The sequence below is a fragment of the Giraffa tippelskirchi genome, chromosome 8 (assembly GCF_054371585.1).
Source record: "Giraffa tippelskirchi isolate mGirTip1 chromosome 8, T2T-mGirTip1v1.2.pri, whole genome shotgun sequence".
NCBI lineage: Eukaryota > Metazoa > Chordata > Mammalia > Artiodactyla > Giraffidae > Giraffa > Giraffa tippelskirchi.
In genome coordinates, this window is record NC_137282.1 from 24,623,545 (window position 1) to 24,638,728 (window position 15,184).

At 42.6% G+C, this 15,184-nt stretch overlaps 1 protein-coding gene, 1 long non-coding RNA gene and 1 other non-coding gene across 28 annotated transcripts in view; 2 read left to right on the forward strand and 1 right to left on the reverse strand.

The window, feature by feature from the left end:
- Positions 1 to 15,184, reverse strand: part of MTUS1 (microtubule associated scaffold protein 1) — a 221,514-nt gene that overhangs the window by 51,962 nt on the left and 154,368 nt on the right. Inside the window, exons 1-2 of one of the 26 annotated variants that reach the window (XM_081521615.1) lie at positions 9,556 to 9,703; positions 6,382 to 6,516 (exon numbers count right to left, since the gene is read on the reverse strand). The exons of 23 other annotated variants lie outside the window; for them this stretch is intronic. In XM_081521615.1, the coding sequence (XP_081377741.1) occupies positions 6,382 to 6,394 (13 nt within the window). In that variant the 5' untranslated portion in view covers positions 6,395 to 6,516; positions 9,556 to 9,703. Of the gene's footprint in view, positions 1 to 6,381; positions 6,517 to 9,555; positions 9,704 to 14,503; positions 14,778 to 15,184 lie in introns of those variants that run through there. 2 more of the 26 variants (XM_081521612.1, XM_081521613.1) reach the window with 2 other exon arrangements.
- Positions 3,485 to 3,608, forward strand: LOC145519334 (U6atac minor spliceosomal RNA). Its single transcript, XR_014063739.1, has one exon. It is a non-coding gene; the product is annotated as a U6atac minor spliceosomal RNA (small nuclear RNA).
- LOC145518080 (uncharacterized) lies at positions 9,722 to 15,114 on the forward strand. The gene is made up of 2 exons (XR_014062582.1): positions 9,722 to 9,805; positions 14,216 to 15,114. It is a non-coding gene; the product is annotated as an uncharacterized LOC145518080 (long non-coding RNA).

The window sequence follows — 15,184 nt, forward strand, 5'->3', positions numbered from 1 at the left end:
AAGCTGAGCGCCAAAGAATTGATGCTTTTGAGCTGAGGTGCTGGAGAGGACTCTTAAGGGTCCCTTGGTCTGCAAGGAGATCAAACCAGTCCATCCTAAAGGAAATCAGTCCTGAACATTCATTGGAAGGAGTGATGCTGAAGCTCCAATACTTTGGCCACCTGATGCGAAGAACTGACTCCTTTGAAAAGATCCTGGTGCTGGGAAAGATTGAAGGAGGAGGAGAAGGGGACGACAGAGGATGAGATGGTTGGATGGCATCACCAACTCGATGGACATGAGTTTGAGCAGGCTCTGGGAGTTGGTGATGGACAGGGAAGCCTGGCATGCTGCAGTCCATGGGGTCACAAAGAGTCAGACACGACTGAGCAACTGAATTGAATGAATCTGCCCACAATGTGGGAGACCCAGGTTTCATCCCTAGGTTGGGAAGATCCCCTGGAGGAGAAAATGGCAACCCACTCCAGTATTCTTGTCTGGAGAATCCCATGGACAGAGGAGGTTGGGCTATAGTCCATGGGGTTGCAAAGAGAGTCAGACATGACTCAGCGACTAAAACAACTACAACAAATATACTACCTAATCAAAATTAAAGTAATATTTTTTAAAGGTGGTTAAAATGAATTCTGAGCTTCAATCTTTAACACTTAACCATGAAGCAAACATAGTCAATCCATGTTTTTTCCATGGAGAATCTGGACAGAAATCTAAATATTGCAGCTCCTATTGAATGTGAATTCTCAGAACAGATTTACATATCTTCAAATTTTAACCTAAGAGCAAATAAGCAAAAAGACTGCCCTCTACCTAGAGCTTGAAAACACTGTGACCTCAATCTTCCGCTCCATATACTGTGCTCCCTGAGGACACAGCTGTACCACATGACAGCTGATGACCCAGTTTGAGAATCCTTCCCTCCTTCCTCACTCCCAGACCAACGGAAGATCAGAGATGATGCAAAAATTTCCAATGATGCTCAAAGCCCCAGTGCTCATAAACAGAGTACCTTGTAATGCCAAAAAAACAACAGTTTCCCTTAAATCCTACAGGATTCATTATTATAGAAAGTTAACTTAATATGAACCAAACTTTGCCCTTGTGTTCCCTTTATTAACATGTTACCATTTTGATAATACAACTATTTAAAACTAAAAAAAATCTCCTTTATTATCTCCATTAACAGGCTATCTAATTACAAAGAATCAACTTACTCAGAAATCTTAAAATAAATGTTAACTTTGACATAGATTCAGATGCATGTTGACAAGATAATTACCACTGTGTGTCTGATCAGACCTTCCTGGACTTCATTCCAATGAAACTGAAACCTCCATCAGGAAAACCAAAGTCCTGAGTCCAGGACATTTGCTCACTTGAAAAACAGCTGGACAACACTGTTTACTCTCTTTGTTCTTTCTACTCAGAAATCTCAATTTAGTAAAATTTCAAACCAGCCTAAAGAGCTTATTTATCCTCCTCTTAAAGAAAATGGTTGAAGGAAAAAGAACAGGCCCATGTTTCAGGCTCACTCACGCAGGCAGAAACACTTATTTCTGAAAGACTTAACCATCCAGACAGGGACTAACCTAGCTGCTGAGGACACAACCATCCTAAGGCAAAAACAAGCCACTTACAGAATCTGCTGGCTTTCTGAATATTAAAATCAAGCAAGAGACAAGACCTACAAGGAGAGGTTGCCTTGACTCGAATGAAAAACTATACCTTGCCTTCAGGAACTAACATTTGCCTGGTGTTTCATATACCTATTGATTTCTTATTCATTTACTCACCAAACGTTTATCAAAATCTACTGTGTGGCTTTGCTGTGGGCAGGTGGACCTGCCTGGTGTCTTGGGGGTGGTGGAAGCAGGCCTAAGAGGGTGGTGCCCTACAAAGATACATGAAGACACCTTGTTTCTGACATTCAGCTCTTCCTGTTCAACTCACACACACAGCTATCTGTGAAGGTGATACTCACTGGCTGGGATGTGCCTTCCACTACATTACTGCCTTGAAAGCTAAGGCTTGTGGGTTAATAAAACATGAGCAGTGAGCTAACAGGCTTGGCCAGCAGTTTGGACAGACAACTGATTCCTGTCTTTCTACCTTAATCTGAACCTCCTCATCTAAAACACTTCCTGGGACACCTGTCTCTCCACAGGCTCTTTCTGTCAGTGTTTGCTCAGCAGTTGAGGATGGCAGTTTATGCTGAGGGGGAAATTCCATGACAACGAGGTCTTAAATGTGAACCACCTGGAAACATGTGCTCTGATAAGAGGGAGCATCCAGTTCTGAAACGATGATCCACATGACCCCTGTGCATTCAGCAAATGTCTGCTGGATGTGCTTTTAGCAAGTTGGCCCTTGTCCTTAAGGGACTTTTACGCCACAGAGACAGAAACAGGCCACTGCCGATGGCCATACGATGATTAGGAAAGAGGATTATGTACACAGTGCAGCGAGAGGACATGGGGAGAAACACCTGGATCTACGACCAGCAAGAAAGGGTGCTGGAGACACAGTGTGGATGGACATTTGCACATCTGACAGACAGATATGAGAGCAGAAAACACCAAGGCAGGGAAGTATGGGAGCCCTGGAGGTCCTGACATTCAGTGCTGACAGCAAAGCACTCCTGAAGTTAAAGTAAGATGATGTGGCTGGAAGCATAAACAGGGGCAAGGCAGGAGTGCCGTAAAAGGTTTGCTCTGGTAGGAGACCCAGAACAGTGCTGAGCAAGGGTCTGAAGACACAGGGGAAGGGGAAGATCTGAGGGGGTGAGTAAAGGGAGGCCCCAGGGCAGTGAGGGGTGGGGGCGGACTTGTGGCCAGGGCAGTGAGAACCAGCAGGAAATGACGAATGGGTTTACGAGGCAGAGCAGGACACCTTAGCGACCAGCTGTATCAAGAGGAAAGCCGGATAAGTCACAGTTTCCAGCTCGGAAGTAACATGCAGAGGCAGATTAGCATGTGAGCATCAGAGAGAGGGCAGAGGGACCCGGTGGGCAGCATCCTGACACTCTAATACCCTGCTCCTCATTCTCCAAAAAGATGCTATTCTAGCCTCACCAGCTCCATAGGCTTTCCAAACGGACTTGTCAGCTGGGGTGTTTTCTCCAGGAGCAAATCAGTTCTTTATTTTCCTCTTGTCCCAAATGCTGCCCCTAATACAAGCCAGGGCTTCCCTGGTGGCTCAGGTGGTAAAGAATCTGCCTGCAATGCGGGAGACCTGGGTTCGATCCCTGGGTTGGGAAGATCCCCTGGAAGAGGGCACAGCAACCCCACTCCAGTATTCTGGCCTGGAGAATCCCCATGGACAGAGAAGCCTGGTGGGCCACAGTCCATGGGGTCACAGAGAGTCAGACACGACTAAACACAGCACACACAGTACAAGGCTATTAACACACACTTTCCCAGTTTGATGAACTGTATATCCACAGAAATCTAGACGGTCTTACCAAGATTTTATAAGAAATCATTACTCAGTGTTGTGTGAAAGGAGGAAGTTAGCATCCGCCTTGACAAGAGTGGAAGAAGCCCTCTAGCCTAACAACAGGCATGTTATAGTTAAGGCGCTGACACTTGCTTCGTGGCATCTAACCATTATTTAAATAAACAAACTAAGAAACAAATTAGTGTCATTAGCTTAAATTTATATAAACCTTTTCAATACTCCTTTCACTATGAGTTTGCTCTAGAAGAGTTCATAGTAATCATAATTTAGAAGTCACATGTAGCATTTTTCTACATCTAGGTAGGTATGGCATTTGCTTACTGTGGAACATTTCAAGCTCAACAAAGCACAGTGTTTAGACTTTTAAAATTACCCAAGCTAATTCTTTTGGAGGCAGATGGGGAGAAGTGCCTTAAGACATCTATTAAAATTTTACGGTACTAGATTGTTGGACCTGCTGCAGTGCCGCGTATCATATGTAAAATGGTTTTACTTTTTAATTTCAAAAGTAGATTACAGGATAGAATGCATATTCCTATTAAATACTCTTACATGGCAGAAAGTGAAGAAGAACTAAAGAGCCTCTTGATGAAAGTGAAAGAGGAGAGTGAAAAAGTTGGCTTAAAGCTCCATTCAGAAAACTAAGATCATGGCATCCGGTCCCATCACTCCATGGGAAATAGATGGGGAAACAGTGGAAACAGTGTCAGACTTTATTTTTTTGGGCTCCAAAATCACTGCTGATGGTGATTGCAGCCATGAAATTAAAAGACGCTTACTCCTTGGAAGGAAGGTTATGGCCAACCTAGATAGCATATTTAAAATCAGAGACATTACTTTGCCAACAAAAGTCTGTCTAGTCAAGGCTATGGTTTTTCCAGTGGTCATGTATGGATGTGAGAGTTGGACGGTAAAGAAAGCTGAGCGCCGAAGAATTGATGCTTTGGAATTGTGGTGTTGGAGAAGACTCTTGAGAGTCCCTTGGACTGCAAGGAGATCCAATCAATCCATCCTAAAAGAGATCAATCCTGGGTGTTCATTGGAAGGACTGATGTTGAAGCTGAAACTCCAATACTTTGACCACCTCATGCGAAGGGTTGACTCATTGGAAAAGACCCTAATGCTGGGTAGGATTGGGGGCAGGAGGAGAAGGGGACGACAGAGGATGAGATGGTTGGATGGCATCACTGACTCGATGGACATGGGTTTGGGTAGACTCCGGGAGTTGGTGATGGACAGAGAGGCCTGGCGTGCTGCAATTCATGGGGTTGCAAAGAGTCGGACACAACTGAGCGACTGAACTGAACTGATTTCAGGATAATTATTGCTTAGACAACTTTTCCTGCAAAACCAACCAAACTTGATCTTAAACATTTTCCATGTGGCTGGCAGGGAAAGAAAAGCACATTTCTCATGTTCTTAAAATGGACTACTAACTGTAAATACAAGTTAACAGAAATTCATTACATTTGAAAGTTTTTTTTTTTCAGAAATACTTTTAAGAAAGTATCAGTTCCATCAATTTGTTGATTTTAATTTTCCATCAATTTGTTTCTAAATAATAGAAGTGCACCTTAATATGTTAAGTTTCTGGATTTGTTTCAGGACTAGAAGAGCATACTGCAAATACCTGCATGTAATAAAATTTCATGCCTGTAACATTAAAAATTCTGAAGATGCCAAGTGAAAATATTTTTAATCATCTAACAAGCAAAAATTTCATCTGAAACATGAATTTTATAGTAGGGGAAGAAAATCTGAATTTTTATCTCAACTTAAAATAATAAGGAACAAGAGTCTCTTTTTATACTTGTTTATAATGTATATGAACAAACTGGATAGGTCTTTCCCTGGTAGCTCAGTTAGCAAAGAATCCACCTACAATGCAGGAGACCCCGGTTTGATTCCTGGGTCGGGGAGATCCACTGGAGAAGGGATAGGCTACCCACTCCAGTATTCTTGGGCTTCCCTGGTGGCTCAGCCAGTAAAAAATCTATCTGCAATGTGGGAGACCTGCGTTCGATCCCTGGGTTGGGAAGATCCCCTAGAGAAGGGAAAGGCTACCCGCTTCAGTGTCCTGGCCTGGAGAATTCCATGGACATGGGCTTGCAGAGAAGTCAGACATGACTGAGCAACCTTCACTTTCACTTTCCTCCGAGCACAAGGAGGAAGATCAAGATGTGACTGAGGTGTCACTTCACAGGATAGCAGCCCTGGGACTGGCTCTTTCTCTTTGTTACTAATAAGCAAATGACCCGAAATATTAAATGCGAGCCATCACAGATGCATAGAACAGTCTCATGGGCTCTGTGGGAGAAGGTGAGGGTGGGACGATCTGAGAGAATAGCACTGAAACATGTATATTATCATATGTGAAACAGAACGCCAGTCCAGGTTCGATGCATGAGACAAGTGCTCAGGGCTGGTGCAATGGAATGACCCAGAGGGATGGGATGGGGAGGGAGGTGAAGGGGGCTTCAGGATGGGGGACACATGTAAACCCATGGCTGATTCATGTCAATGTATGGCAAAAAACACTACAGTATTGTAAAGTAATTAGCCTCCAACTAAAATAAAGAAATTAATAAAAATAAATAAATAAATGCGAGCCATCATATGAACTTTCATTTTGGTTTTGTCTGAAGGATCATTTTAGGAACCTAAGAAGATGCCTGGCATCACAAAGCTGAGCTGTGCTGTTGATTTCAGCGATGACGGCATGTGCCAAGACGTCCCTTTAAATTTACCACATGGACGAACATGGCACCAAGAATAACACTCTGTCACCACAAGGAACCATTTCCAAAACAAGAACAAACAAAACTCTACATGGCCCTTCTTGCTGTGTCCACTGCACGCACATGTATCTTGTTAGAATTTTAAAAACTGTCTTTTCTGGACTTTTCCACTTTGAGCTAGCCAACTTACGTGATGTCACCATTGTGCCAGTGAGGCCAGGCCCTGTGGGTCAGTGCTCCACAGCCACAGACGGTGTCCCTAACACGTCGGCCACGTGCAATCACGTGTTCTTCATCAAGCAGGGCCCCCAGCAGAGCAGCAGGGCTGAAACATGGCACATGCAGACAAAAGATCTGAGTGGGGAAAACAAATCTCCCAAGTGGGTCAAAAATCTCCTTATTGTGAATTAAAGACAATGGACTACCTTTAATAGGCAGTAGAAACAAAAGTAAGAATAGTCAATAAAAACATTCAACATTAGGAATTTCTATAATACAAATGGGCTTCCCTGGTAGCTCAGACAGTAAATAACCCGTCTGGAATGTGGGAGATCTGGGTTTGATCCCTGGGTTGGGAAAGTCCTCTGAAGGAGGGCATGGCAACCCACTCCAGTATTCTCGCCTGGAGAATCCCCAAGGATAGAGGAGCCTGGTGGACTACAGTCCACAGGGTTGCAAAGAGTCCGACATGACTGAGCAACTAAGCATAGCACAGCACAGATACTATAAATAATAAACAAAAAGAGAATGTTGTTCTCAAAATATTAACCCGTTATGGAAAAACAATTTGAGCATGAGATGTCTAAAACTCAGGTAACAAAGAACAATAGGAAAAAGCCCAGTCTCTCATGCAAAAAGAAGCTTTATTGGTATTAATATTACCCAGAGCTACATAATTGATGCCTTTTATAAAGGACTCTCATGTACTAGGGCTTCTCTGGTGGCTCAGATGGTAACATATTGCCCACAGTGCAGGAGCCCTGGGTTTGATTCCTGGGTCGAGAAGATTCCCCTGGAGAAGGGAATGGCAATCCACTCCACTATTCTTGCCTGGAGAATCCCACGGACAGAGGAGCCTGGTGGGCTACAGTCCATGGGATCTCAAAAGAGTTGGACATGACTGAACAACCAACACTTGCTTTCTTTCTCAGGTACTGAAATAACCCAAAGTATCACCTAAGCCAAATAAGAAAAATGATGTCCAATTTTGGATACATTTAAAATCACATCTGTTGTCTTTTTACCTAAGAAAACAGTATGCTATGCTAAGTCGCTTCAGTCGTGTCCGACTCTGTGCGACCCCATAGATGGCAGCTCACCAGGCTCCGCCGTCCCTAGGATTCTCCAGGCAAGAATACTGGAGTGGGTTGCCATTTCTTTCTCCAGTGCATGAAAGGGAAAAGTGAAAGTGAAGTCGCTCAGTCGTGTCCGATCTTGGCGACCCCGTAGACTGTAGCCTACCAGGCTCCTCCGTCCATGGGATTTTCCAGGCAAGAGTACTGGAGTGGGGTGCCATTGCCAAGAAAACAGTAATGTGCATACTATTAATAAAACACTATTACTAGCTGAGAAACATGCTTTAGAGCTAATAAAAAGTACCATAATCTGTATTATTTCATGTATAGGGTGATTCTCTACTATCCAAAACTCAATCTAAATATTTCAATGTTTCTAATTAAATAAGCATTTCCTATATATGTTTCCCTTGCCACATTCTTCCATTTTTTCCAGATGAAAAACACTGTTATACTTCCCATTCTGAATCCAACTTCAAACTATACTGTATGGTTTATTTTCTATGTTTGTGTGAAAACAGATACCACATTAAAGCACAATTTGGCATGGTAGAACTTTACCTTTTTCTTTCAACATCTAACTTTTAAAGACTTATCAAAAATATTACCTATTATGAGTAAAATTTCATTTAACATATCACTGCTCTCTTAAATAGACTGCAATAACTATCAGTTCAGTTCAGTCGCTCAGTCGTGTCCGACTCTTTGCAACCCCATGAATTGCAGCACGCCAGGCCTCTCTGTCCATCACCAACTCCCGGAGTCTACCCAGACCCATGTCCATCAAGTCGGTGATGCCATCCAACCATCTCATCCTCTGTCGTCCCCTTCTCCTCCCGCCCCCAATCCTACCCAGCATTAGGGTCTTTTCCAATGAGTCAACCCTTCGCATGAGGTGGCCAAAGTATTGGAGTTTCAGCTTCAACATCAGACCTTCCAATGAACACCCAGGATTGATCGCTTTTAGGATGGATTGATTGGATCTCCTTGCAGTCCAAGGGACTCTCAAGTCTTCTCCAACACCACAGTTCAAAAGCATCAATTCTTTGGCGCTCAGCTTTCTTCACTGTCCAACTCTCACATCCATACATGACCACTGGAAAAACCATAGCCTTGACTAAACGTACTTTTGTTGGCAAAGTAATGTCTCTGCTTTTAAATATGCTATCTAGGTTGGCCATAACCTTCCTTCCAAGCAGTAAGCATCTTTTAATTTCATGGCTGCAATCACCATCAGCAGCACATTTTAATGTCATAGCAAAGTTGAAGCTATAAGACTGACATATCTAAGAGTTCAGTATCAATCTATGCCAAGACATTTTTTAACATAACGCCATTCACAAAATCAGTTCTTAGTAAATGCTTATCGATGTGGCATGAGGCCAATATAACTTTCAAAGCTGCCTTCCAGGAAACTGAAAAGAAAATTGTGGATTCACAGAAGCGATAACAAAGGGGGTGGTGGAAGGCCATATCTCTCCTCTATTGTTCTTGAATTTGGTCCTTTTGATGTCTTTTTGCATTCACAAATGACTGAGAATTTTAATTTCTTACAAAAAATTCTAAACGTATATAGTTATTTTATGGAAGCTTTCTAAAATGCTTTCACTGGCTTCTATATTTTGTAATGTGTGAGAGAAACACAGAGAAATTAAAATTTAGCATCACCTTAATGCATGAGTAGGAGCCCTACCATATACATTCCTAATAAAATATATCTTTTATTAACACATTTTAAAAACATAAAACCACATTTAAGGTTGAGAACATTCTTTCTCGGTGTATTATAACCGAAAATTAATTCATTTAAGAGAGCAAAATCAAATATTAACCTCTATGTCCAAACAACAAAATAACTTGAAAGTGTTCAATTAACATAGCTAGAAACTAGGTGATCATTACCAAAAAAAATTTATATCCTAAAAGAGAAGAAACAATGAGGTGTGTTGCAAGATTCAACTTGTTAAATGATATACTGCCCTTGTTTATAAGCTATCAGTATTAGCTTTTGAGAAATTAGTTTTGTCTTCTGTGGCAATTGCTATAACAGAGCTCTAATCCCTCTTTACCTGCATGCACTGCAGAGATTGGCGAAGTCAAACAATCAATTTCCCAGCTTCCTTTGCAGGTAGAAACAGCCATGTGACTGACATTTAGCCAATGAGATGTAAGCATGAATGATATGGCACCGCCCCTTCCCTGGGTCTTGTTTTTACTGCCTGAAGCAGCCATTGTGAGATCATGAGGCAACATTCATGAGAAAAAGGCTAAGAAAATAGCATAGGTGTTAATCCTGACATTGCTGAGCCTCTGAACAAGGTAAGAGCTGCTTCTTGCTATGTGAGACAAATAAACTCTTTCTAAGTCAAGTTGTCTTAACAAACTGCATCTAAAAGCATTTCTGGGACTTCCCTGGTGGCTCAGTGGTAAATATGTTTCCAGTGCAGGAAACACAAGTTCGATCCCTGATCCACGAAGATCCCATATCCTGAGAAGCAACTAAGCCCTGTGCGCCACAACTACTGAGCTCATCTTCAGAGTCCACACGCCGCAAGTACTGAAGCCAGACCGCCCAAGAGCTTGTGCTCTGCAACAAGAGAAGCCTCAGCAATGAGAAGCCCTTGCGGCAGCAGAGACCACACACAGCCAAAAATAAATAAAGAAATAAATTAAAACTGTTTTAAAAGCATTTCTGTTGGACAGTCTGAAAAGTGAACACCAAACATAAGAACATTACAATGACTTTCATTCTAATTAAACACTTAATCCTGTTCTGCCTCACTCTTACCAAATACCTAGGCAAAATGGTTCTCTTTAGTGTGGCTTCAAGTAAATGAAAATATCTTGTGTTATTAATAATACTTCTCCTGCCTTTCCTCAGAGTATGTGTAAATACACACCTCCCCTCTTTGCTTAGAGTAATTGCTTTTACTCTTACTAGCTCAGCAAAAAGAATTCTCTTAGTGCAGTGAATTGCCTTCACTTGGGTCAATGAGAATATCAACTCTGAGGTTCAAGCTGGCACTTTTCATAATAATGAGTACAAGTATCTCATCTCCAGCTGCACAGAAAACCCAGATTCCAACAGAATTGGAGGCAAGGAATATTTCTACAGAGAAGATTCCTTTCCCTCTGCTGACTCATAAGATGGAAATGAATACATTGAGGCAAAATTCTGAGCTACACTGAATGGAGTGCTTTGGTGAAGTCAGTGAAACCACTTTTGGACCTCTTAGCAGGTGTGGGCCCTCCTGGGATGCTACCATCTTCACCTACTCTGGACTTCCTGCAACATCACCCAAAACTGACACATTTACACTCATTCCTTGTGTCTGCTTAACAGAGGAAACTATATACTGGACTAGACAACACACTTTGCCAATCAATTTATTAATACTACAGCACACAGCGCCCTCCACAAGGGCTCCCTCTCCACAGGGGCTCCCTCTCCACAATCCATGCTCCAATGTGTTAAAATTCTTTCATTTTCTTGAAGGAGCTGACATCTTCCCTCACCTCCAGGCTTTCACATGCTATTTTCTCTCCCGGAAACACCCTCTGTTTCTTGGCTAATTCCTCCTATCCTGGGGTCCCAGCTGATATGGCTCTTCTCGTGGAAGACCTGGGGAGTCAGCCTTGCCTGCTGGGAGCTGCCTGGACACCTAGTCCATGTCGTACCATGACTGTCTGATGGTCTTTGCCTGACTCCATGGAAAACCGTGGGCTGTGGGAAGGCAAGGGGCTATGTGTGACTTAGTCCTGGCTACAATATCAGCACCTGGCATTGTACCTGCCACAGAGGACATGTTTAACAAATACTTGTTTATGAAATAAATGACTTGACCCTGCAATGTGAAAAGATAGTTTGGAGGCAGAGGAAAGGCTGGTTAGTGGCAAAGACCAAAACTACAAAATCCTTCAAAGAGCTCCAAAGTATTAGACTGAGTGATAACAAAACTGTTGATATTTGACTGTTTTTTACCTCTAAGAAGAGCAATTTCAAATGCTTCAGCCTAATAATAAAGCCTGAACTAGAGTAGGCAGAAGGCTTCCCAGGTAGTACAGTGGTAAAGAACCCACCTGCCAATGGAGGAGCCATTGGAGACTCAGGGAAGATCCCTGGAGGAGGGCATGGCAATCCACTCCAATATTACTGGGCTTCCTTGGTAGCTCAGTTGGTAAAGAATCTGCCTGCAATGTAGGAGACCCCGGTTCTATTCATGGGTCAGGAAGTTCCCCTGGAGGAGGGCATGGCTACCCACTCCAGCATGCTTGCCTGGAGAATTCCCATGGACAGAGGAGCCTGGCGGGCTAGAGTCCCTGGGGTTGCAAAGAGTCAGACACGAATGGAGCGACTTGAGCTGGAGCGACTTGAGCATGCCCGCAGAGTAGAGAGAGGGTAAAAACAACAGGGATTTTACAAGATAGAGTCTTAGATTCTTGCAACCCATGAATTGTGGTTAAATGAGAAGGAACAATGGAGGCTTTGAGGACATACTAAGGGGCAAACAATGGTGGTGTGAAGAGAAAGAAATCAGGAGTATTCACTGAGTTTGGGAAATACACAGAGAACTCTTAGGTACGAATAATTTTCAGGTGTCTGTAACACATCAAGGACTTTTAAATCTGGAGCCAGAAAAGTCACAGAATTTGAGGTTGAAGGGACCTTGGGAGTCGTCTCATCTGATTCCTTTATTCTGTACCCCTGTTTGGTTAGTGATCAAGGTCACTGACTTGGTTACCAGCAGAACCAAGGCTACACCCTGGGCTCTTGGAATCCAGGCCAACACCACTGCCAGTGCAGCAACCAATAGCAACACCACCTCTTTTACTACTGCTTACCACCCATGTGGAGAAGAAGAAACGCAATGACTTCAATCTATTTTTTATTGGAAGATTTCTCAGACCCTCTGGTTATGTAAAATGGATAAGCTCACAAAAGGTTCTTACTGGGGTAAGTAGAATTATATTCTTTACATAATTATAAAATGCTTCCTACATGCAAAACTTTTTTCCATCATGGCTATTCACTAGATCTAACAGAATTACAGCAAGATTCACAGCTGGAAAAATCTGAAAAAACAAAACCAAAACCAAGAGGTCACAGGTTTTAGTCCTATCTCTGCCACTGGCTGTATGTCCTTGGGCAAGTTAACTCACCTCTCTGGGCCTCCGACTTCCTGGTGTAAAATCAGGTAAACTAGATCACCTCTAAGTACACTCTAGCTCTAGAAACTATGATGGCCATCAAATGACTGTTTCAAAATATGTTTATGTAAATTCAAAAAAGTAAAACGTGCCCCAAGGGTCACTATTAGTCAGACTCTGGTAATAAACAGTAGAAACAACCTAAAATGTTTGCTAATGGAAGACTGGTTTAAATCATGGCTCAGTTAGCAACGGGATGTTCTATGACTGCTAAAAAGCACGTGGTAGATAAATGTGTTAACATGCAAACCTAAGATACGTACATGCTTAAAAGTAAGCTATAAAAGAGTATATATTATGCTTCCATTTCTGTAAAACAAAAAGGGGAAAAAAAGCTTACATGGGCTTACACATGACTAGAAAAATTACTAGAAGGATAAACAAGCTCCCATGAGCGTGGCTGCATCTGTGGAGAGGGCATGGGGCCTGGGTGAGAAAGAGGCTCACCTGGAATTGTACAACCTTCTGCACTGTCTGATTTTCTTTTTAACTTGGAATGTGGATTGATTTTTTTTTGTAAGTTAAAATTAAAAGCCACTTGGGAGCTATTTTAGATTACAGATTGTTACAAATACAGGGTACCTTTTTATTTCTCACCTTTTTATTCTTTAAAGTTGAGAAAAATGACAGTGGCGTAAAGGCTAGGAGAGACACAGCCACTGTTTCCCTCGGAACTTGTTCCATTTACCTTCAGCTGTCAGCTCAGACCGAGAGGGGAAAAAAGGCTGGCAGATTCCAGTGACAGGTCGAGGGGAGTTATGAAACACAAGGAAGAGGGGCTGGAGAAAAATGGGAATTATCCCACAGAGCAGGGAGATGCCCCTGGGAAAACTAAAAGCAGTCAGCTGAGAAAAATCACTGGGGACAGAGATGGAAAACAAGACCCAGAAGAGCATTTTGGGTCTGGTCTGGTCCCCAGGCATTCATGGGGAACAAAACAACATCTATTCAATATTTACATACTCAGAGGATCTTAGCACAGTTACCACTAACCAGCCCAAATTCAAAAGAATAGCACTCCCATGTTTATAGCATGAAATCAACTTAATTGACCATAGTTGTAATTATATCCAAACAACAGGCAGCGACAGGAGGCAAATGAATCCTCTAAAAGTGAGTAGGCAGGTGACATGTGCCTAAAATATACCCTGCATTCATTTCCATCTCTAGGCACAGAAAATAAAAAGCAGATACAAGCACGAAGATCAGAGGCAGTCTTTTGTGATTTGCAAACATTTTCACCATGAAGCTTGGAAAACTTAATTTGTGGTTCATTTCCTACCTGTCCACAACCATTATGATGCTTTATTTCAGCAATATCAAGAACACAGCAATTGTTTAGTATACCAAACCAGCCTGTCACAATCTCAGTGAGGAACTACAGAACGAAAAACTACGGAACCCTCTCTCTTCATCTCCTTCTTTAAATGAAAGAGAACTAGTTGTCTTGATTTACCTGTCTCCCATTTCCAAAATCAGGTGAAGGAAAATGTAACTGAACAAGTGTTGCTTTTTTTCCAGATCTGGCTGGCATCAGAGCAAAGAGCTGGGAGCACCCAGGCAACAGTTTGGCTTTACAACCAACAAACCAAGCAGACAGTAGCTTGCAGACAAGGAAAAGTACTAGGCACATGTGTTGAAGCATAAGAGAAAGCTGCTTATTTTGACAAATTATGCCTAGTTCTCCCATTAGAGCTTTCTTTCCTCAATAATCTGTCCCCTTAGGAAATTTCTGATAAGCACCTGCAAGGTAACCAAGATGGCCCCCCACCCAGTGTAACAGTATAGAGAGAGGTGTGCAAGACAAACCTGTGTGGAAAATGACAGTGCTCTTCCGAAACCCTGAAGGAAGTCGCAGATTCCGCAGCAACCCTTTGGCAGTTAGTCGGACGTGAATGGTGGACAAGGAGAACTTGGGAGACAACAACATGTCTTCAGAGCAGGTGGAAAGAAATTTTCACAGAAGAACGGCTCCCACGGGCTCTCACATACTGTCTTTTCCAACCCTGCACTCTTCTTGGAGGCCAAGGAACGGAGCAAGAGAAAACATGCCTACATACCAGACGCCGCTCACCGCGCCTGCACAAAAGAAAAGCCCCAGAGCTATCCAAGTGCTTTTGGCTTCCGTTTCCACTGCCAGATGTTGCCGAAACAATGCTCTTCCTCTGAAGCAACTCCTCCTAGCAGCCCCAGCAGTCAGCAGCCTCTGAATGACATCACACGGAACATGCTATGGGGTTGTTATGGTTTTCATCAGAGATGGTGAAGGGGAGGAGAAAGTGGGTGGTCTTAGGCGCTTTACATAACAACCAATAATGTCACTGGTTCTGTGATGGCTTGGAGGATCCTTAAGGGGAAACAACTACTTCGAGGCGTGCCTAATACTTATTTAGTAATTATAAAGAATTAAGACTTCATTAAAGTACTCTGTGTTCTGATTTTTTAAATTGTAATTATATCTATAATTTAAACTGTAATTATACACACACA